A 24,217-nucleotide genomic window follows, 5' to 3' on the forward strand; every position below is an offset into this window, starting at 1 on the left:
TGCACTGGGTTCACTGAAAAGTTACCAAATTGATCTATTTAAGGGAATTGTGACCTTTTTAAATACCCGAGTATATTACCTTTCCGTAGAATCTCTCTGTCCAGTCAGTTTACTTAAAGTGACTGCAGCTATGTTTATGCCTCTTTCATCCAAATCTGAAATGTTGCAAAATCTCTCAACATTAGAGCTTAGTGCACTGAGCAGAATACTTGGATTAAACAGGACAAAATTGTTGCATGGTTTTTTGGGAATATAACCTGTTTACTTTGGTTTTAGCATAGCTGTTTTAGTGGTCTTTAATGATTTGCCCTTTTGCTCTTCCCCCTAACATGTGGTATATAATTCTTTATTTTTGTTTAAAGCCAAATGAATCCTTAGTTATTTCTGCATTATAATTTTCTTAATAGGAAGAAGAAGAATATGAAACTAAAGGAGGCCGTAGAAGAACATGGGATGATGATTATGTTTTGAAACGTCAATTTTCTGCATTAGTACCTGCCTTTGATCCTAGACCTGGCCGCACTAATGTCCAACAGACAACTGACCTTGAAATTCCTCCCCCAGGTATATTCAGAAATATTAGTTGCATTTGTGTGTGCATGTGAACACACACACACATACATGTGTACATAGTTGAACAAGTCAGAGAAACAGAAGATGGACAATTAGAAGAGGAAGAGGGAGAGGTAATACACTGACATGTCAACAGGTAGCTTCACTGGGCTCAGGGCAAGGCCAGTATGGTCCCCAGTCCAACTCGCTCCTTGATGGAGTGATGGGAAATGTAGTGTGTTGAATTGACATTGCCTCCCTTCATCCTTCAATGTGGCTCTTATTTTGGAGAAGGAAAAACATCAGAGCTCCCACCTTGGGGTAGATTCACTGCCACCAGAGATTAATTTGGGTCACAGGTTTTTCTTCCAACCAAGAGTAACCAGTTTACCCAGGTATTCCTCTGCTCTGGTGTTTGTTGCTGGAGGAAAACTGTGCACACATGCACATACGTTCCCGGAACTCTGTTGGAGAGTTTGGAGGCAGTTAGCTCTTGCCTTTAACCGTATGGTACTGGTTCTTCTAACTAATTTTTCACAAATCATCCATTCTTTACAGGAACCCCTCATTCGGAACTCTTAGAAGAAGTCGAGTGTACACCATCACCACGGTTAGCACTTACCTTGAAGGTTACAGGTCTTGGTACAACTCGTGAAGTTGAGCTACCCCTAACAAACTTCCGATCAACAATCTTCTACTATGTACAGAAATTGCTTCAGCTTTCCTGCAATGGCAATGTGAAGTCTGATAAGCTTAGACGAATTTGGGAGCCAACATACACGTAAGAAATCTAAAGTTTTGCTGTTTGTCTAAACTGTATAATATTAACTACTTAAAATAAGAAGTGCACTTAATGTCTTTTGTGACTAGTTCTCCTGGAACTGCTGCTGTGCCATCCCTGAATCTTGCCCAAGATTATGTAGGAGCAGCTTTGCTTGATACCCAAGGGTCATCACTTTTTCCTGCTTAACCTTGCTAGGTTCTTCACTTATAAAGGCAGTTGATCTGTTGTTTTTTATAGTTAGAATAACTTGTAGGCAAAATTCAAGACTTGCTGCACAACCAAATTTAGTTGTTGTTGTTGTTGTTGTTTTGTTTGTTTGTTTGTTTGTTTGTTTGTTTTTGCTTTCTGCCAGTCAAGTGTCAGACTGACACTGGCTGACTCTGTAAAGAAACTGCTCTTGAGTGGCAGTCGGACACATAGTTCAGAGTTATGCAAACTTTCCAGTCTTGAACAGAATACATATAGCTATTCCACCAGATCCATAGTACTTAATGGCTTGTTTCCAACGTTCCAGGGGCAAAAGGAAGTTTGCATAGCAAAATTTCCTGTCTTTCTCTTCCCTGCAGCAAGCCCCAGGCCTTCTGAAAAGTTTCTCCTGGGGGGTCAGGAGATTTGTCAGAAACAGGTTGGGATGAGACACTGGGAGCTTCAGGTGGAGGGAGGAGGATTTTCCCCAAACCGGGCACAGGTACCTTTTGCTAAAAGTCCCCCAAGCCCAGAAGTAGCTGTTTTTGACAGGGCACAGCTGGGGAAATGAAGGTTTGCTTTTTGAACATTTTTTCTGCCTGTGAGAATTGTGATACAATTCGTGATATTATTTCAAAGTAGCTAGTTCTTAACTCTTGATCTTTTTCTGTTTAGAATTGTATACAGAGAAATGAAGGAGTCTGACAAAGAGAAAGAAAGTGGAAAAATGGTGAGTTAAATTTTAATGCTTTGATGTTAATGTGGCTGTAAAAATTTTTTGTGTGCACTTTAAAAAAGCTTTAAAAATTCACTAACTTAGTTCTGTTTATTTATGAAGATATGAGAAAGTATTTGTAAATGCATGTTCCTAAGGAAGTGTGTCGTGCATGTGAAATCTTGAAAACTTTACAATCAGGAAAGACCAACATTTGGTGGTTCCTGTTGTAGGGTTGCTGGTCAGTAGAGCATGTGGAACAGTACCTTGGCACTGATGAATTACCAAAGAATGACTTGATAACCTACCTGCAGAAGAATGCGGATTCAGCCTTTCTTCGCCACTGGAAATTAACCGGCACTAATAAAAGCATTAGGAAAAACAGAAATTGTTCCCAGCTCATAGCTGCATACAAGGTATATGTCCGCATCTAAAATACTGGTTTTGGGAATGTCAGTGTGCTTTGTTTTGCATCGTGTTAGGGGTCATGGTGGGATTTGATGTGTTACTAATGAAGCCCCTCTAGATAAATATGTTCATGGTCACTGCCACATGTTAACTTTTATAAGTTCCAATCTTTCTTGGCTTTTGATAGATACGGTAATACGTATCATTGATATTGTGCCTAACAACATTCTAAACAATGTTTCTATTGGCATATGTCTTTTAATACAAACTAACCGCATTGCAATTTTAATTATTAACTTAGTATTTATTTTTATTTTTCTTCCGCTCTTTTATACAGGATTTTTATGAGCATGGATCAAAATCCAGCTTGAGCCAGGGTGCTATTTCCACTCTTCAGAACTCTGACATTCTCAGTTCATCAAAGGAGCAACCTCAAGCCAAAGCTGGCAGTGGACAGAATTCCTGTGGAGTAGAGGATGTCCTGCAGTTGCTCCGCATTTTGTATATTGTTGCAAGCGATCCTTATTCAACACGGACTTCTCAAGAAGGTAAGTAAGGTGTAAAACAACATGTTTTTTTTTCCTCAAAAAGCTTTCACAAAGGGAACACAAATTAAAACGTTATCTTAATTTCAGAAGGAGACGAACAGCTTCAGTTTAACTTTCCACCAGATGAATTCACAAGCAAAAAAATCACGACAAAAATTTTACAGCAGATTGAGGTAATTTATCAATTTAATTTTTAGAGGTTACTTTAGAAGTTGTTTCAATTATTATGCTACTGATGAGGATCAGTTGAAATCTAGTTTTTTTTATATGTAGAGAGACATGGAAATTTCTTGAATGCACTTTTTTGTTGCTGTTTGAAACTTTTCTTTTTATAGGTGATATGTCACTTCACAAACCGATTTTTGACATGTCCAGAGTTGTAAGAGCTGCTTGTTGTGTGGTATGGACTGGGGGTGGGGTCTGTGTGGGTAAGAAAAATGTCCAAGTAGTGAAAGAATTAAGTAGTGAAAGAGTTAAACAAGTTGTTTAAAATTTCCTTGACCTAGGCAACAATAACAAAAGTACAGTTAATGTACAGGTATTTCTAATGAAATACCATAATACCACTGTCAGTACTGGGGATCCATTCTTCTGAAGCCAAATGCTGAGCGAAACAGGGCTAGGGAGACACCAGTGAAGGCAGTGGGAGCTGACTGGCACCGCCCTATCCAGAAGGCACTGGCTGCAATGGCAGTGTGGAATTATGAGCACTGTGACAAAACAGTGCTAAAGGAGGCAGACTTTTCAGCTGAGTGCAGGGGGTAGCAAATTTACCAGGCTACAGGGTGGGGGGGAGAGGGGGGAACAGTTTAGCCCCTTGCTCCCAGCCTGCAACTCACCGGAACGTTAATCCTAGCCACACTTTCCTGGGAGTAAGCCCCACTGACCATAATGGGACTTACTTCTGAGTAGACACATAGGAGCGGGTTTGGCTGACTGTGATGGGTTGCCTGTGCTTGCGTAGGAACCTAAAGTAGGGAGCGGCAAGGCAAGACATGTCAGGCGAGCAGGGAGCACTGAGTGGCACATGGCGCCCAAAGCAGGCCTGGCCTGGTCTCATCGTAGCCATCATCATCTCATCATTCATTCATAATTCATCTATTCCAGTTCCTAAAGTTAAGCTGCTGACTGGTATGATCATCTCAGCCCCCTGCACCTCTCAAACTGTATATGCAGGCTTTCCCGGAAGTAGGCCTCATTGAACACGGGCCTTACTTCTGAGTAGACAGGTGTAGGAATGGGCTCTAAATTAGATATGCCTTTTAGATTTGTGGTCACTTACAGAAGTAAGGCTGAAATCCTATCCACATTTACCTGGGAGTAAGTTTCATTGACTATAATTGAACTTACTTCTGAGTAGACATGCATAGGATTGGGCTCTGAGGGCCCAATCCTGTCCAACTTTCCAGCTCCAATGCAGCCACAATTCAGCCCCAGGGTAATTTAATTAATTTAATTAAATTTAATTAAATTTGAAGTCATTGCGGAGGATGGGGGGCTATAGAATTTTCTTTGCACCGGGCAGCAACTCGGTTAGCTGCGCCACTGCTATACTGTTTTATTTCTATGCCACTTCTCTGCTACCAATAGTAGCTCATATTTTTTAGACAGTTAATGGGAATGCTACTTTCAGAAGACCTTTTAAATTTAAAAACCAAGGACAGTTCGTGAAACTGATAAGACATATTAGTCTATGTGCATCAATGGTTAAACAGTCTGCTATGGGGTGGGGGAAGGGCACCGCCGCCCAATCACGATTATAACCACAGAGGGTTGAATGGCTGGTAAAGTGGAACCTTTTTTTAGGTGGGTCCTGATGCTAAAAAGTTTGAGAACCATTGTTAGTTCTGCCATATTGTTCTTCAGACTCAAAATGTTTCAAATGGCTTATATGTTAAATTACAGGAGCCGTTGGCACTGGCAAGTGGTGCTTTGCCAGACTGGTGTGAACAGATTACTAGCAAGTGCCCTTTCTTAATTCCATTTGAAACTAGACAGCTCTATTTCACATGCACAGCATTTGGGGCATCAAGGTAAGAACAGTGACACATAAGAAATTATGTCCTTGAGCTGTTTTGGTTTATTGCAGCTCTTTTTTCTAACATGAGGGATGTTTTTCTAACATGAGAAATCTGAGAGATACATGTTGGGCCTAAAGCAAAATGTTGCAGTATATACACAACCCCTAAAGCAGGTTATCCTTAGCTTTGCTTTCTCTGTCCTGTATGTTGCACTGTTCCCTCTCTACTTTCAAAATGTTCTCTTCTTCCTCTGTGTCTGTCTTTCCAATCTGTCCTTTTTCTTTTCCTTTTTATATGTGTCTTGCCAATATTTCCTTCCCCTTTTCACTCTGTATGTGCCTCTGTAATCCTTCCTGTACTATATGTGCACTTTTTCGTCTGACCTTCCCACCTTGCCCCATTTTTTTTCATTTTCTTCCCTTGTTTCCTTATCTGGGTAATCAGCTTCTTGTTGGTTGCTTTCTCTCTGTGTCTGTGGTTGGTTTGGGCTTTCTTTTTGGAGGCATATGCACATGTTCACTGGCAGTAAAGAAGCTAGCAAGCAGATTGGTAACAGGGGATTTCCCCTGGCAGGGTCAGCTCGAAAGGACGATGAACCCACCTTCTCCGCAGATCCGCATCCACAAATTTCACTATCTGAGAATGATGCAAATGCTGAGGTCTCCTTTTAAAAGTGTTTTATAAGTCAAAATAAATAGCCTTTCCTACCATAGTGCTACAAAACTGCACAGTCTTCAGGGCATTCAGTGATACTCTGGAAGTCACTTCTGGTTTGCATGATCACCTCCTTCAGCAGTGCCATTGAGCCCTGCCAGTGGCTTGGTTTTGCGGCGCTGTGGTGGGAACGGCATTTTCCTGACTTACTTTTAAAGCACTGTATGCATTTCATCCTGTCATTAGAGCAATAGTATGGCTACAGAACCGACGTGAAGCCACTGTTGAGCGCACACGAACTACAAGCACAGTTCGAAGAGATGATCCCGGTGAATTCAGAGTTGGGCGCCTTAAACACGAAAGAGTGAAAGTTCCACGTGGTGAATCCTTGATGGAGTGGGCAGAAAATGTCATGCAGATCCATGCCGACAGAAAGTCTGTTCTAGAGGTGACATACACCCCTACTTTATACAGTCCTTTTTAAACTGTGTTTATCATTGTGTCATGTTTAAAGAGAGTCTTTTGTACAATAGCCAGATAATTGATTGACAGAGCTTCTTGCATTTTGTTGTGGTCTGTGATTTTTCAGGTGGAGTTCTTGGGAGAAGAAGGAACAGGACTGGGTCCCACCTTGGAGTTCTATGCACTGGTAGCAGCAGAATTCCAGAGGACAGAACTAGGAGCCTGGCTCTGCGATGATGATTTTCCAGATGATGAATCACGTCAGGTACGGTTTACTTTTGTGTTCAGTAGAACTGAAGAGTTACTTTTGCACTTCTCTTGAAACAGCTAATACTCCCAACACTTTCTCCAAATGAAAACAGGTTGACATTGGTGGTGGATTGAAGCCACCAGGATATTACGTGCAGCGATCTTGTGGACTCTTCACAGCACCATTTCCGCAGGACAGTGATGAACTTGAGAGAATAACCAAACTCTTTCACTTTCTGGGGATTTTCTTAGCCAAATGCATCCAAGACAACAGACTGGTAGATTTGCCCATTTCTAAGCCTTTCTTTAAGCTCATGTGCATGGGAGATATTAAAAGCAACATGAGTAAATTGATTTATGAATCACGGGGAGACAGAGACTTGCATTGCACTGAAAGTCAATCGGAGGCCTCTACGGAGGAGGGACATGACTCTCTTTCAGTAGGAAGCTTTGAAGAGGATTCCAAATCTGAATTTATCCTTGATCCACCAAAACCTAAACCCCCAGCATGGTTCAATGGGATTCTAACATGGGAGGATTTTGAATTGGTGAACCCTCACCGAGCAAGATTTTTGAAAGAAATTAAAGATCTTGCAATTAAGAGACGTCAAATATTAAGCAACAAATGCCTTTCAGAAGATGAAAAAAATACCAAACTGCAGGAATTAATGATGAAGAACCCATCAGGATCGGGACCTCCACTTAGCATAGAAGATCTGGGGTAAGGCAGTTCTTTCCAGGTTGTGTTTGCTGATATGCCCAGCTGCCTTTTATGCAGTACTTTTGATGTAGTGGGTCACCTTGGGGAGAAAAGCAGGTAAAAATGCTGTAAATAAATAAATTAAAAGTAGTTTACTGATTTAGAAACTGAAAAGATCAGTTTATTTTCCAAATGCAAACGGAAATTCTAGAATTGCGACAACACAGTAAACTGAAGAATTGGCAGAAATGGGGGTGGAGGGCTTGCATGAACAAAAATGCTTTATGTGTGCAGTGTCACCTTGGGGTTAAGCCAAGATCTTTTGTCCTTAGTTTGGGTGATGGGGTGGACCTTAAAGTCAGTTCTGGATTCATAAATGTTACCTTGCATTGTTGACACATTAACCCTTTTGCTCTCTTGTTACTTTAATACTTGAAGGAACTGGCCTTTTATAGTAAATGTTTCACCTTTTTGCCAATGGTGGAGATATTCTAAGAAGTTGTTGCAGTTAACAGACTCCTTATAAGAGTCTTGAAAATAAGCACGAATGAGGGTTTTTTTAAATGCAATAATTCAGAATTTGTTGAGTTCCTCAAGTCTCTGCCTCTGCTCTGGCAGAGGAAAGGTGGAGTATAAATCTTTGAAATAAATTAGTGAGCTTGGTTTTCTAAAAAGCTTGAGTTGATGGCTGCATCTCCAAGACCATATGTGTATGTCCAGCTCCGTGTTGTTGTTCTCTTCAAGAGCCCATACCGACCTGACAAGTGAACTACAGCCTGTGTTCTTAAAACTACGTTGTGCGTTCTTAATTAAAGACACGAAAGCCCGTGCAGCCGCATCATCTCCTAAGGTCTCTTTCTTGTCTTGCAGCTTAAATTTCCAATTTTGCCCTTCATCCCGAGTATATGGCTTTTCAGCAGTAGACCTCAAGCCTGGTGGAGAAGATGAGGTTAGAGGAAAATACTCCAGATTTGGGGGTTTAATATTTCATTTTCTCAACATTCTTTTCTAAAGTAAGGTGGATGCTCTGACCATTGCATATATTTTTGTTGTAGTTGGTAACAATGGACAACGCAGAGGAGTATGTGGACCTGATGTTTGACTTCTGCATGCACACTGGCATTCAGAAGCAGATGGATGCTTTTAGAGGTATGAGCTTACAGTTTATTTTGGGAGTGACAAATGGACACCGTTGTCTAATTTATAGGCACTGCTGCTTAGGTACTTCAACATGCAGTGCGCATTACTTTGTGCCTAGTTGAAGAAGCTTGGGATCATGGTAAGAAGTAGTGGAAAGAAAGCATACAAACAAAAACATGTCAATGAGAGAAGGGCAGAGCTTTCCTTCTCCATTCCTCTATGCTCCACAAGGTGGAGCGGCAGCCAGATTTGTCAGTATGCTTCTTCAGGGGTGTTGCAGAAAGACTTGATCTAACCTGTCAGCAAAACTAATTCCTGCAGTGTTTCATTGAAAATGTACTTTGATATATATGTTAGGAGACAATCCTGCAACTTCCCCCCTCCTAGCTATTGCTTTCCTGAATGGCAGTTAGCAGCTTTCCAGCTTGGACACTTGCCTTGGCAAGGGAAAGGCAGGGTGAAAATTTTTAAAATCAATAAAGTTCTTCAGCTTGGGAGTTTCACTGAACTACTACGTCTAGGGTACAGCTCATAGGAAGGCTAGGTCTCTACCTTTTAAACTGGAAAAGTTCCAAGACTGCATTAGGCTACTGGATTAGACATGTAATTAAGAGTGTACATGATCTCAGAGATACACACACGGTAAATTGTATCACACTCAGAAGTGTGGCCACTTGCAACAGGGCCACATAATGAACTGAACAGAAATGTTAACCAGCAATCCGTGGTTCAGTCCTAGTGCTATTCCCGTTGCCCCCCCAGCTCTCCAAGTGAATTCACTCTTCCCGTTTAGTAAGGAGAAATTTCTGTCCTGTTATCCTTTTCCATGTTGCACGTTGCTAAATATTTTGAGATAACTGATATTGCTAATTCTGCCTGAAATGGTGAGGTGTTCAGGAATGACTGAGGTATTCATCAGAAATCAAAATTAAGGAGTACGAAACCACTGCTTTTGCTGATTCACTTGGAGTGATATGGAGGGAATCATTAGTACAACCCAAGTTGTCCCTTTCTGTTAATAATTTTCAAATGCAATATTGTTGTGCCTCATGTTTGTTCTTTAATTTGATCATGTATAAATAATTTCTTTTTAAAGATGGCTTCAATAGAGTTTTTCCAATGGAAAAGCTGAGTTCCTTCAGCCATGAAGAAGTTCAGATGATTCTTTGTGGAAATCAATCACCATCCTGGGCTGCTGAAGATATAATCAATTACACCGAACCTAAACTTGGCTATACTCGAGACAGGTACTCCACCATACCGGTTCTTCTAATAGTATATTTTTACTAGTTCTGTGTCTTGGTGACCCAGAAAGCTGGGTTGTTGACACTAAGAGTAAAGTGTGTAGAAGATGCATGCACAAAGCATGTAGGGTGCAACAGGTGTTAAAACTGTGGGATTACATTTGTTACAGTTTGAAGGTGTGCATGTATCCAGTGAAAAACCAGATATTGCTTTCTAAATAAGAATAGTTGAGGAGAATGATCCAGGATGTTTAATTCTGAGGCCAGAGCAGGATAGGCACTGTCTTGAGAAACTTATTATAAGCTCTGATCCTAATGGACTGAGAAAATTTGAGAATATCAGGATGGCCTGCTCAATTGGAACATTTTGTTGCTGCTGTTGTTGTTAACAGTATTTATATACTGCTTTTCAACAAAAAAAAGTTCACAAAGCTGTTTATTAAAAAAATCAAATAACTGAGGGCCCAATCCTATCCAGCTTTCCAGCACCAATGCAGTTATGAGGTAAGGGAACAGATGTTGAGGAGGAGGCCTCTGGGACTGGCCCTCCACATCAGGATGCAGTGCACACCCATTGGCTGGCGCTGGAAAGTTGGATAGGATTGGTCGGTAAATGGTATAGTACTTTTCAGTAAGAGTTCACAAAATGGTTTACATAGCTAAATAAAGAAATGGTTCCCATCTGGAAAGGATTCACAGTGTAAAGAATTTCCAAGTAAGAATGGGTGATCCGTTGTGGGCCAGTATTTCAGAAATGGCAAATTTATCAGAAGACTTGTTGCACTTTTTAGCACATTTGGAAGGGAACCTAATAAGGAAGAAAAAAGGGGTCAGAGTAATTGGAAATTGTATTACCTGGATTATGGTTCATCTTTAGGATAAAGGCATGCATATCCATATACAAAATTAATTTGGTGGTTAATAATAGAAATCAAAAGTTTGAATAATTGCAAGAGACTAAGCTTTTACTTGATGAGGAGTTCTCCCTCAACTCATACCAGGTGCAGCTGGTAAATATCCATGGATTTTCACAGGCCAGCGCAAGTCTAACCTATTATCAATTCCATTTGTAACTCTCAAGAAATTTTATGTAATCTGTAAAATCTTTAAGTAATATTCCATAAATGGTCATTATTTGATTCAGTTTTAACATGGTGGTTGGCAACCTTCAGTCTCAAAAGCCTATGGTATAAGCCTACAGCACCCGGTATTCCTAGGCGGTCTCCCATCCAAGTACTAACCAGGCCTGACCCTGCTTAGCTTCCAAGATCAGACGAGATTGGGCATGTGCGGGGTAACAGTTGCTAGTTTTAACATATAATCTAAAGTTTTAACATTATGCAACCTCTTCACTTCTCTCTTCTTTTACGTGCCTCTGAATTCTTCTGAAAATCATGACTTCCTTATCTGACTCCTGATTGGACGGCTGTGGAATGTGAGAGGAGCGAATTTAGGGAAAACTAAATCTAAAATTCCTAACTTGATATCTCTAACTGTAATCTGAGTCAACATAAGAAAACCAGGCAAGAATTAACTGCCACTGTTGCTGTTTGCGCGACTGTGGTCATTGATGGTGGTCTCGTTCAGCACCACTTGCCTTCTAAATATGTGTTGCTAGATGTGCATATTCCCAGACGATGGCAGGCAAGCGCACCTTCCCATTTCAAGCAACATTCTTACACTGACATCTATGGGCTAATATTCATATTACGTGATCTCAGACTTAATTATTAAACCAATTATTCTAAGGACTTCCTGGGAGCAGGTTTTTCCATGTATACCCTGCAGAATGTGGAAGGGGAACAGGGCAATGTAGAACAAGAAAAATATGGCTGCCTAAAGTGGTTATTCCTTTGAGGGTACTGTTAAAAGTTTTTGCTTTTAAAAATCCTTTTTCCTTCAGCATGTTTCTTCTTGTTTTGAAAAGACAACTTGTTCCAAATGGATTTTGAGAACAATTCACTACCATAAGCCAGTTTAGTTTGGATTAGCAATAAACAAATTACTTGAGGTTTGTTTTTATTGAGTTTAGACATTATCTGGATTGAACCAAGATGTGCAGAGCTAGGAGACCAGTAGAACATGTGAAATGATTTTGTATTTGGGCAACTAATTTAGAATTCTACAGGTTTTTGATAGTAACTCAGCACAGTAAAAAGAGACTTGTAAACTCAAGGATTGGATTTACAGTGCAGCATGTGCGGCACATCTACAATGGGCCACTTTGGATAATACTTAACCTGTTTGACCAGCCCCACATGTTTTATGTGCAGTGTGGCTTCCCTCACCTCCCATATAAATTGTGCTAATTGTGACAGGGATGTGGTTTGGATGAACCCCCACCCTCATATAATTAGCACTGTTATTATGGAGAAGCCATGTGCGAGACCTGTACATGTGCATTATTAAATGCAGGTCGAAGGTTGTAAAGAGAAAATGTCATGTCAACTGGCTCTATGATGCAATGTGGATTATCTTTAAGAGTGATGTGAATTGTGTGTGTTGCTTTTGGCCAACTATAAGCCAATCTACTCTGTACCGCAGTTTGGTAATAGGGAGGGAGCTGCTTGTTTGGGAGTGGACAGAGAAGAAAGTACATACATATATTCCATCATAGCAGAAGCAGATGAGGAAAACTGTATGTTTACATACCAAATTTGCAATGTAATATTTGGCAAAGGTATATTTTAATAATAATGGCATCTCTGAACAAAAGCAAAGTATAATAATACAGTTTAAAATCTGAATGCTACTTTTCGATGGGGTCAGTTATTTGTGGATTTAACACATTAAACCAAAGCATGAAAAGGCATTTATTTTATGTGAAAGCTTGAGATTTAGTTCATTATGGGGCAACTGTGAGGAAGTGTTCTGCTACTTGCTTGTAATTTACTCTGTACAGTTTTTGGAATAGGTACATTAAGAGGTCTTAAAATAAATTGGCTAACTAAAGTGATGCATCCAAATGTTTTCTAAGAAGATAATCTCTAAAAGGCAGTTAAATTTATTTTGTTCAAAGAGTAGATCAAAACTGGTTTGGTCATGGTTTACTTATAAAAAAAAAAAAAGGTAACCGTAGTTGCTCTATGTTGTATTTGGATGGTTTGCATTTATTCTGTTTTATATTTTAGCCCTGGATTCCTGAGATTTGTCAGAGTTTTGTGTGGCATGTCTTCAGATGAAAGAAAAGCATTCCTTCAATTCACAACTGGCTGTTCAACACTCCCCCCAGGTGGTCTGGCTAATCTACACCCCCGTCTCACTGTTGTACGCAAGGTATGAGCATCCTTTAACCTCTCACCAATACTGTCAGAGTGTGCCCCATGGAGCCCTGGTGCTCCCTAAGAACCAATCAGGAGCTCTACCAGCACATCATAAGTGGCTGCACTCTGCTCAGTGCTATGCCACTCTGTTTATATGTCACCACTCACCAAGACTCCATGCATGCAGCTACAGGGCTTCCCAAGGCTCTGTTCAGGAGTGTAAAGGGCTCCAGAGACCAAAATATTTCAGAGCTGCTGGTGTAGTTTAAACATAATTGTCTTCAGATTTGAGGAGCTGCCTGTGAGGTAGTTCATTCGCCGGATTAAAAAACAAACAAAAAAGCCCCCCCTGTGGTGATCAGAATTTTGCCTGAGAATCTGATCTTGTTAATAATATAGGGCGCAATTCTAATCAACTTTCCAGCACTGAGGTAAAGACAATGCAGCCCCTAGGTAAGGGAACAAATATCCCCTTACCTCGAGAAGGCCTCTGTGAGTGCCACCCAACTGCAGGATGCAGCACATGCCCCATTGGCACAACTGGAAAGTTGCCAGCGCTGGAAAGTTGGTTAGGATTTGGACCTTAGTTGCATGGCAGACAAACCTTGCTAAGTACTCATGGAGTCCAATCTATGAGTTGATTCCACATGACTTTAGCACAAAGTGGGAAGTTGCCTTATGTTATATTTGATCCAACTACCGGTATTGTGTTTTGATGCACTTATTTGCTGATGCAGGAAGTCTTGGGATTCCTTTTTTAAGCAAGGTCCTAACAGTGTAAAATGGAAGCAGGCCTTACACTTCTACTTCTAAAAGTATACTGTGGCTATTTGTTTGTAGGTCGATGCTACGGATGCAAGCTATCCATCTGTGAATACCTGTGTGCATTACCTGAAGCTGCCGGAGTATTCCTCTGAAGAGATTATGCGAGAGCGCCTGCTGGCTGCTACGATGGAGAAAGGCTTTCATCTCAACTGAGCTGATGAGTGTGACATCAGACATCACAAACTGGTTTTGAGTTGATAACTAGTGAAGCCTCTTGTGTTGTATGTGCAGAAAATACAATCTCCACGCTGCGCTCAAATGAGACTTGCCTTTTTTCCCCACCCTGAGGCTTTGGAAACACGTGGAATAATTTTGTTAGCTGCTAATGATGAAACAAATCCCAATGAATTACACAGCCAGCAAGAAAAAGGCAAGAACACTGTGTGATGCTTCAAGGGCTTGCAGCTGGAAGCTGAAGCAAACGTTTGACTGTTCCAAAGAGCAGATTTTCAGTGTTCACTGATACAAGATTTATAACAGTGTATTTGTGTAAAGTTTAGCGTTTAATACCCTGTACACTACAGTTGCCATCACTGATTCCTGTTTTCCTGGCTTTAAGCTAACTGGTCAGAAACCTGCTTCCTTACAACATAGTCATTGGGCACCTCCAGCTTTCTTTCCTCTCGTTGATGGTGCCTGCACTATTGGAGTATGCTAGTGTTGGGGTTTTTTTTGGTTTTTGCATATAATCATGCACAACCTTTTATTATTATTTCAAGTGGGAATACATTTTGATTTCTAAATGCCCTACTAAAAAGATCAAACCCTTAAGTGTGTGTGTGTGGAGGTGTCTGTGCACACGCACAGCTCAACAATAAAGCTTTTAAAAGACACTGGTCCCTGGTGCAAGGCACACTTTAAAGCAAATTTTACTTTGGGTTGTACTTTCTTTGTATAAAAAAAAAATTTATTTAACTTGTTGCAGTTTGAAGTTTAAAAAATTTCCAATGTGTATGCTCAACAATAATCATTAAAATGTTTGCAGCGTACAAAACAGTCTGTGTTACTGTTTTACGAGTTCCTCTGTCATAGTAGTGTGCAGAATATTCTTTTGCTTTATTGACTTCAATTTTAAAAAAACACCTTGATTTACACTTCACTGTTTTGCTTCTAAACAAACCCAAACAATACAAAAAGATTTCTGTGTTAGGAGTATTTTTTATCATTTCTGTTATGCATGACATCCCTTAATTTTCATGAACAAGCTGCATTCAGTTATATTCTTTTCAAGAGCATTCAAAAGGCCAAAGTGTTCTCTCTAATACAAACACAAGTTTACAAGAAATATACAGTGATTCTTTATTGGTAACTAACCATTTTATTCATTTGTTTTCTATATAACTTTGTTAATTGATCACTAACTTTTGTCTCCAGTAATATTTTGTAAATGTTAGATAATATCTCTTTACATCTAAATTGGTATATGTAAGGTAACCATACATCTAGGGAAAAAATTCCCTGTTCCTTCAACACTATATATGAACAGTATAATCAAATTACATCATAATCCCCCAAACCTGTTTCTTTTGACAGACACCACTTCAAAAGGTATGCAAAACACATACAAGGTATACACATACACAAAAAGTGGTTGTTGGCAAACAAAGGCTTTCATTACTGATTAATCCAGGAAGGTGCCCTTGTAAAACAAGTCATTAAGCTCCCTTTTAGTTTTCAGAATACTGTCAGCAGAAGCATGTGGAGAAAGTTGTAGATGGTTGTGCTTCAGCCTAGGCCAGGGGTGCCCAAACCCCGGCCCTGGTGCCACATGCGGCCCTCGAGGCCTCTCAGTGCGGCCCTCAGGAAGCCCCCAGTCTCCAATGAGCCCCTCTGGCCCTCCAGAGATTTGTTGGAGCCTGCACTGGCCCGACGCAACTGCTCACAGCATGAGGGCGACTGTTTGACCCCTCACGTGAGCTGTGGGATGAGACTCCCTCCACTTCTTGCTGTTTCACGTCTATGATGCAATAGCAGCAGCAAAGGAAAGGCCAGCCTTGCTTTGTGCAAGGCCTTTTATAGGCCTTGAGCTATTGCAAGACCATTCATTCATTCATATAAGTTCATCTTTAATATATTCATTTATGTAAACTTATGTAAATTTATTCAAATTTTAAATGTAAATTAATTTTTTTTTTTGCCCGGCCCCCAACACAGTGTCAGAGAGCTGATGTGGCCCTCCTGCCAAAAACTTTGGACACCCTTGGCCTAGGCACTGGTTTATCAGGAAACCTAACATCCTACTGTTCTAGGTGTGTTGAATTACCTTGTAAGACTTGTTATTCACCAAGGCCTGCCTTTCTCAAAGCAGTGATGGAATGCAAATTTGCTCTTTCCTTGCTCCACCCTCTAGTGGGTGGAAAGATGGGTCAAGTGGGTAGGAGAGAGAAGTAGCTGCACTCTCACCTCTACAATACTTGTTTAAATCTGTGGGCTTGGTCTCTAGGTTAATACCCGACAGGCCTGAAGAGCCAGTTCACATGTGGCCAAAGAATGTAGGTTATAATCATGGTGGTTTGTGGCATGTCTTGAGCTTATATGCCCTCTTCCACTGCACATATAAGCTTTCATATGACCCAGGGCCTGCACCTCAAAAAACTTACTGAAGTAGGCCCTTAATCCCACCCACTGAATAAAAGGCTAGATGGATCACTTCAGTGCTTGCTTATTCATGTCAGTCCTCACAAAGCCCTGGCTCTGATTAATGCTTTCTTATGCACCTCAAAACAAAATGATATAAATCTTTGACTTCAAGCTACAGAAACAAATTGTAAGAAGGCATTTTTCTCTATTGATTGGCTAGTGCAGCGAACATTGAGATGCAGCTCCTGCTGCAGCAGAGAGGACCAGAATTTTTTTCTAGTGGCAAGTGGAGGAGCTAATATTCCTTTTTCCTTGGGAAGGATCTATCTGGCAATAGTAAAGGATTCTCCAGTATTGTGACAGAGCCCAGTGAGCTTTCATCTTCTATCTCCAGCTTTGAATTTCTTCTTTTCAACTGCAGTCATTTCCTAGGCAGCCACAAGGATTGGTGGGAACCTCACCTTTGTTGCAAAGGGTACAGAAAGTGGAAGCATTTGTGGGGAAAGGAGTGCTCAGAACTGAGCCTTAGAGGTTGCAGAACTCAATGAAAAAAGCACACAGAGAAGCACTGAAAGTACCAGTGAGGAACTCAGGGCTCATCCATTAAGAATTGTGGTTCCTATGTACCTCCATTATCCAAGGAAGAGGGTGCACCTCCCAGCAGAAAGAAATCTCTGTATGCTGTACGTCACATATTGCCAATCTTATTTCATTCTGAGGACTCCTTTTTCTTAGCCATATTAAAACTCGTAATGGGATAGCATGAGCCTACCCTTATGTTCTGATTGTAATTTGTAGTCTTATTTGCATATTCACATATTAAGATTGTTAACAAGTTTCCATGATCATGCCAACTAGTGTCAGGGCAATTTATGGCTTCTTGAGCCCTGCTTCTCTTGCTTGTTTTGGTCATCTGTAATTTCATACATCTGGAGAATGTTCTTTGAATCTCAGTTCAACAATTTTTGTGAACTGTATAACAACAGTGTGAGAAATTTAGGAAACATTTTCATCCCAGTCTTAACATAAGAACAGCCCCACTGGATCCAGCTTCCCATAGGCCCATCTAGTCCAGCGTCCTGTATCTCACAGCAGCCCCACCAAATGCCCCAGGGAGCACACCAGATAACAAGAGACCTGCAAGGCTTCCTGGGAATTGTAGTTAAGAACATAAGAACAGCCCCACTGGATCAGGCCATAGGCCCATCTAGTCCGGCTTCCTGCATCTCACAGCGGCCCACCAAATGTCCCAGAGAGCACACCAGATAAGAGACCTGCAAGGCTTCCTGGGAATTGTAGTTAAGAACATAAGAACAGCCCCACTGGATCAGGCCATAGGCCCATCTAGTCCAGCTTCCTGTATCTCACAGCGGCCCACCAAATGCCCCAGGGAGCACACCAGATAACAAGAGACCTCATCCTGGTGCCCTCCCTTGCATCTGGCATTCTGACATAACCCATTTCTAAAATCAGGAGGTTGTGCATACACATCATGGCTTGTAACCCATAATGGATTTTTCCTCCAGAAACTTGTCCAATCCCCTTTTAAAGGCATCCAGGCCAGATGCCGTCACCACATCCTGTGGCAAGGAGTTCCACAGACCAACCACACTGAGTAAAGAAATATTTTCTTGTGTCTGTCCTAACTCTCCCAACACTAAATTTTAGTGGATGTCCCCTGGTTCTGGTGTTATGTGAGAGTGTAAAGAGCATCTCTCTATCCGCTGACTTGGGCCACTGGATTTCTGTAGCGTACTGGGGTTGGTGGGTGTGGAACTGTTTTCAAGCAGTGCTACCACCCTGGGAGTGACTTCAAGGCTTGTTTTTGTTGAGCAATAAAATGAAAGCGCCTTGAAAGAGTTTGAAGCAAAGATGCGTTGGTGAGATTTTTTTAAAGCATCCAGTGCCATAGATCCAGCAGACGGTGTGGGGCAGCTCAGAGGAAGAAACTAGGCTTTCCAGATCAGAAAAGTTCAAAGGAAAAGGCTACAGACTTGTGTCTTTTGGTAAGCAGCTGCCTACTTAAAATGATTTCTGATCATTAAGTTTTCACCTGTTTTAAAAGTAGGTCATTGCAACCTAGATTAGTCACTCAAGCTCTGCTCCCTCAAAACTGGGTGCCTGTGTGACAATCTGACCACATGCTGTGGCAAGGCAAAGCAATTTCTCCAGGCAGGTGCCACCCAAAAGAAATCGCCTTTCTCCACTTTTTCAAAAATAACACCAGCCTTCCATTTCATGGCTGCCAGAACATCGTGAAACTGTCAGGCTGCCACCAATCTATCATCATTTGCAAACTCTAATGTCATGAAGGAAAGACAGGAATAATAGGGAATATAGAAGGGAGAAGAAGGAGATTTTAAAAGGGAATTGGACAAGTTTCTGGAGGAAAAATCCATTATGGGTTACAAGCCATGATGTGTATGTCCAACCTCCTGATTTTAGAAATGGGCTATATCAGAATGCCAGATGCAAGGGAGGGCACCAGGATGAGGTCTCTTGTTATCTGGTGTGCTCCCTGGGGCATTTGGTGGGCCGCTGTGAGATACAGGAAGCTGGACTAGATGGGCCTATGGCCTGATCCAGTGGGGCTGTTCTTATGTTCTTAAACTACAATTCCCAGGAAGCCTTGTAGGTCTTCTTGTTATCTGGTGTGCTCCTTGGGGCATTTGGTGGGCCGCTGTGAGATGCAGGAAGCTGGACTAGATGGGCCTGTGGCCTGATCCAGTGGGGCTGTTCTTATGTTCTTACTACATTAATGCCAGAAGGAAAGGGGGGGAAGGGAGCCAGGCAACGTTGTGTGAGCAGAGAAAGGCATTGCTGAGGTTTGGAGCCTCCTTCAATCCTGCAAATTCTTTTGCTTGTTCAACCCTCACTGCGGATCACAGTTGGGGTTGACTTGACACTTGTCCAACAGGAATGTTCAGTTTTCAAAGCCTAAGATCTCCCAGGGAGACATCACAGGCTACGTTTTGCTCATCTCTTTCCCAGCAAATGACAGCAAAGAGTTTGGAGCCTGTATGTCATGGTGGTCCAACATGTGGCCCAGGAGATCTTTTTCGGCATCCTTGAAAGCCCAGTCGCAGCCCCTCCCCCCTCACCGCCACCTCCGACTTCAAAAGCTTTTTGGTCTCCATGCCACGCCATACCAGCTTCTCCGCTGGAGAAGAAGCTGGAACAGTGCGGCAGGGAGATCAAAAAGCCCCGCCACACCCACCGCTGCCATCACTGCTTACGCCCTGAACCTGCTGAATGACTTGGCGGCTCAGATTGCAGAAGCGATTGGCAGTGACGTCATCACTTCACCACCAACTACCTCTGGGTGTGCACAGCTGGGGTTCACACAAGGGTCATGCGCCAGCTCCCCAATGTTAAACCACCCTGCTCAATGCAAAGGCTACCGTTAGGTTTCATGAGTGCACTGAGTTCAAAAAAGAAAACGGGTCACCCGGCTCATGTACTATGCGCTATCCAGGTAACAGTTCTCTTTAGAGTCGGTGTCAAAGAGGAAAGATGCATTCTGAAGTTCTTGCTTGATGATTTTTGAAGAAAGTCTTTTGTTTTGGTGTTTTGGGTGTGTAGCTGCATGTACATTCCATTAATAGATCTCCTAGGAGTAGCAACCTTTCTCAATTGGGAGTTCAGACACAAGACACACTGAGGGAAGCAGGGTCTGATTGGGGCCTCAATGTGGTGCTTCACTGTGGATCTTTATCCAACACATTTCAATCATGGGTCTTACTCAGAGGCACAGGACCCTCATGTATTTTGTTCTGGTAACCCACATGAATGTGTTGGCCCGCCTGGGCCGATGCAAGCACAAAAGGTAGGCGGGGTGAGGCGGGAGGGGGTGCTCCTGGGCGGGGGGAGAGTGGGCGGTAGGTGGCCCAGAAGGCGGGCGGGCAGGGAGAGGGAGGCAGGGCTGGGATCTGGCAGTTATGTCAGATTCCAACCCCCATTTCCAGGGAGAGGCGCAAGTCCGAGGAGACCCATAGGGGCCAGTAGCCCTTACCCAGAGGTAAGGGGAAATGTTTCCCCTTAGCTCCGACTGAGCTGCTTCTGGTCACTATCCTGCACTGGATACAGTGCAAGCCTCCTGGCTTGCCTGTTCCAGCGCAGGATAGGATTGCGCCCACATTCATACAAGTGTCATGCGGCAGGGCATGTCTTGTGTGGGCTCTTTACTGTAAATTGGTGATTGTGCACCGTGCAATGGGCAGTTGTGGTCCTGGGGCTTTTTCTGCCCAGGGCTGCAATTGACTATGCCACCCCCTGCCCCTTACCCTGGAAGCAACTGCAGTGACAACATCATGTCACCCCAATTACTTCCTGAACCACGCAGGGAGTTGCAGTCACTCCTGGCACAATTTTAGGCCGCCCCCTCCTCTCCTTCTTCTTTTTAAAGAAGGAGAGGAAAGACGTGACCCAGAGCAGTGTCGAATTGAGCCTGGAGTTGCTGAAAGTTCGCTCCACTAAGAACATAAGAACAGCCCCACTGGATCAGGCCATAGGCCCATCTAGTCCAGCTTCCTGTATCTCACAGCGGCCCACCAAATGCCCCAGGGAGCACACCAGATAACAAGAGAACTGCAAGGCCTCCTGGGAATTGTAGTTAAGAACATAAGAACAGCCCCACTGGATCAGGCCATAGGCCCATCTAGTCCAGCTTCCTGTATCTCACAGCGGCCCACCAAATGCCCCAGGGAGCACACCAGATAACAAGAGACCTGCAAGACTTCCTGGGAATTGTAGTTAAGAACTTAAGAACAGCCCCACTAGATCAGGCCAGAGGCCCATCTAGTCCAGCTTCCTGTATCTCACAGCGGCCCACCAAATGCCCCAGGGAGCACACCAGAAGCACCAGGGAGCACAATCTGAGCCACCCCCTCTTTCCTCTCCTCCTTCAAAAAAGGAGAGGAAAGTCGTGGTCCAGAGCGGCACGGAATCTTGCCCAGAGTGGCTGCAACTTCCTGTGCAATGCCGCTCTGGGTTGCATATTTCCTCCTTTAAAGGAAGAGAAGAACGAGGGGGTGGCCTAGAGCAGCATGGAATCGTACCCATAGTGGCTGCAGCTTGAGCCACTCTCGACTCGATTCTGGGCTGCCCTGGGTGGCAGGAGGAGCAAGGCTGGCAGCAGCACCTTGCAGGCGAGGCTCCTTGCCTCCAGGTATGCCACTGCCACTGGCTGGGGTATGAAGTGCCAGCACATTCTGCAACCCAGAAGCTGCACAGATCCCCTAAGAAATGCAGTGTGTTTACATTCTAACACCGATGCTTATTTGAGATATATTTGTGATATATTTGGCTTATTTGAGCTGCTTTGAACGCCCGTTTGGGAGATAGAGCAGAATATAAATTTGTAATTAAATAAAAATAAATAAATACACAACAGGAAAACTATCACAAGGTTCAGCCAACATGTGGCTTAAAGAAATTGTGATGAGCTCCTAGGAAAAATCTCACTTCCCAGATAAGCTACTAAGTGCCAAATCCTATCCAATTTTCCAGCACCGGTGTAGCCGCAATGCAGCCCCAAGATAAGGGAACAAATGTTCCCGTACCTTAAGGGAAGCTCTGTGACTGCTGCCCCATGACAAGATGCAGTGTATGCCCCATTGGCACAGCAGCACTGGCACTGGAAAATTGGATAGGATTGGGCCCTAAAGCAAAATTAATACGGGCTTTTGCTTCAACCACAATTTTAAGTTCCATGTAAATAATTTGCAACTCAGTGATTCATTGATTGCTGCTGTTGTTTCCCCACCTTGAGGTGGGGGAGGGAGGAATGAAAATAATGCTCTCCCTTCTACATCCTGTGGCAAGGAGTTCCACAGACCAACCACATGCTGAGTAAAGAAATATTTTCTTTTGTCTGTTCTAACTCTCCCAACACTGTTTTAGTGGATGTCCCCTGGTTCTGGTGTTATGTGACAGTGTAAAGAGCATCTCTCTATCCACTCTGTCCTTTCCATGCATAATTTTGTATGTCTCAATCATGTCCCCCCTCAGGCGTCTCTTTTCTAGGCTGAAGAGGCCCAAACACCGTAGCCTGTCCTCATAAGGAAGGCGCCCCAACCTAGTAATCATTTTAGTCACTCTCTTTTGCACCTTTTCCATTTCCACTATATCCTTTTTGAGATGCGGCACAATACTCAAGAACTGGACGCAATACTCCAGGTGTGGCCTTACCATCAATTTGTACAACGAAATTAAAATATTCTCTTCAACCTCTCCAAGCAATTCAACCTCTCCAGACTGAGAGCAAAGTCCAAAGTCCAGCTGAAATGTCTTCGTGACTTCCTCTTTGCCGACGATGCAGCTGTCACTACCCACTCTGCCAAAGCTCTCCAGCAGCTCATGGATCGTTTTAGCAAGGCCTGCCAAGATTTTGGACTGATGATCTGCCTAAAGAAAACACAGGTCATGGTTCAGGATGTGGACTCACCTCCCTGCATTACAATCTCTGCGCATGAACTGGAGGTTGTCCATGACTTTGTGTACTTGGCTCAATGATCTCCAACACTCTTTCTCTCGATACCGAGCTAAACAGGCGCATCGGTAAAGCAGCTACCACGTTTTCCAGACTCACAAAGAGAGTCTGGTCCAACAAGAAGCTGACGGAACATACCAAGATCCAGGTCTACAGAGCTTTCGTCCTGAGTACACTTCTGTACTGCAGCGAGTCATGGACTCTTCGCTCACAACAGGAGAGGAAACTGAATGCTTTCCACATGCGCTGCCTCCAATGCATCCTGGGCATCACCTGGCAGGACAAAGTTCCAAACAACACAGTCCTGGAACGAGCTGGAATCCCTAGCATGTATGCACTGCTGAAACAGAGACGCCTGCGTTGACTTGGTCATGTTGTGAGAATGGATGATGGCCGGATCCCAAAGGATCTCCTCTATGGAGAACTCGTGCAAGGAAAGCGCCCTACAGGTAGACCACAGCTGCGATACAAGGACATTTGCAAGAGGGATCTGAAGGCCTTAGGAGTGGACCTCAACAAGTGGGAAACCCTGGCCTCTGAGCGACCCGCTTGGAGGCAGGCTGTGCAGCATGGCCTTTCCCAGTTTGAAGAGACACTTGGCCAACAGACTGAGGCAAAGAGACAAAGAAGGAAGGCCCATAGCCAGGGAGACAGGCCAGGGACAGACTGCACTTGCTCCCGTTGTGGAAGGGATTGTCACTCCTGAATCGGCCTTTTCAGCCACACTAGACGCTGTGCCAGAACCACCATTTAGAGCACGATACCCTAGTCTTTCGAGACTGAAGGTTGCCAACAACAACATTTCTAATATATTCATTTATGTAAATTTATTCAAATTCGAAACATAAATTAATTTTTTCCCCGGCCCCCAACACAGTGTTGGAGAGACGATGTGGCCCTCCTGCCGAAAAGTTTGGATACTCCTGCTCTAACAGATAGGATTCTAGGTTCTCGCTGTCTCCTTCCTTTCCCAAAGAGTTCCAAAACAAAGGGAAGAAAAAGTTTCCTTTTGCAAAGTGTATGCAAAAGAAGAGAGATATGCAAATGAAGTGTGTAAGGGGGTGCAGAGGATTTGAGAACCTCAAGTGAAATTATGGATATGGGGGGGGCTGCTGTACTTGCCATGTGCACAGCACTTTCTGAATGTGCAGAACATTCCATGTGTGTGATCTGGATGCAATTATTTTAAAAATCATGTAATGTAAATATTATTGTCTCTATTTTGCAGAAGGGGAAGACCAAGGCTGAGATAGGAGTGGCTCACCTAAGACCAGCCAGTGAGTTCAGTACAGAGCAAGATGAAAAGCAGGGAACTGCTGGTTCAAAACTTTGTCTTTTAGTCACTACAGTTACAATAAGCCTTTTCATCCAAAGGTGGTCCTGAGCCTGTGACAAT

The 24,217-nt window shown here is 42.9% G+C and overlaps 1 protein-coding gene and 1 pseudogene across 13 annotated transcripts in view; one reads left to right on the top strand and one right to left on the bottom strand.

Moving 5' to 3' along the window:
• The window catches only part of HECTD1 (HECT domain E3 ubiquitin protein ligase 1), a 76,406-nt gene extending 61,626 nt beyond the window's left edge, over positions 1-14,780 (top strand). For 10 of the 13 annotated variants that reach the window (XM_066617304.1, XM_066617378.1, XM_066617344.1 and 7 more), the window contains 15 exons: positions 408-564; positions 1,111-1,333; positions 2,198-2,252; positions 2,471-2,653; positions 2,983-3,193; positions 3,281-3,366; positions 5,099-5,226; positions 6,115-6,316; positions 6,458-6,595; positions 6,693-7,300; positions 8,150-8,228; positions 8,335-8,428; positions 9,516-9,666; positions 12,795-12,939; positions 13,767-14,780. In XM_066617304.1, the coding sequence (XP_066473401.1) occupies positions 408-564; positions 1,111-1,333; positions 2,198-2,252; positions 2,471-2,653; positions 2,983-3,193; positions 3,281-3,366; positions 5,099-5,226; positions 6,115-6,316; positions 6,458-6,595; positions 6,693-7,300; positions 8,150-8,228; positions 8,335-8,428; positions 9,516-9,666; positions 12,795-12,939; positions 13,767-13,904 (2,598 nt within the window). In that variant the 3' untranslated portion in view covers positions 13,905-14,780. The remainder of the gene's footprint in view (positions 1-407; positions 565-1,110; positions 1,334-2,197; positions 2,253-2,470; positions 2,654-2,982; positions 3,194-3,280; positions 3,367-5,098; positions 5,227-6,114; positions 6,317-6,457; positions 6,596-6,692; positions 7,301-8,149; positions 8,229-8,334; positions 8,429-9,515; positions 9,667-12,794; positions 12,940-13,766) is intronic. The other 3 variants (XM_066617313.1, XM_066617407.1, XM_066617361.1) reach the window with 2 other exon arrangements.
• LOC136637567 (5S ribosomal RNA) lies at positions 10,856-10,972 on the bottom strand (annotated as a pseudogene).
• Positions 14,781-24,217: the final 9,437 nt, after the last annotated feature.

The sequence above is a fragment of the Tiliqua scincoides genome, chromosome 1 (genome assembly GCF_035046505.1).
Source record: "Tiliqua scincoides isolate rTilSci1 chromosome 1, rTilSci1.hap2, whole genome shotgun sequence".
Taxonomy (NCBI): Eukaryota; Metazoa; Chordata; class Lepidosauria; order Squamata; family Scincidae; genus Tiliqua; species Tiliqua scincoides.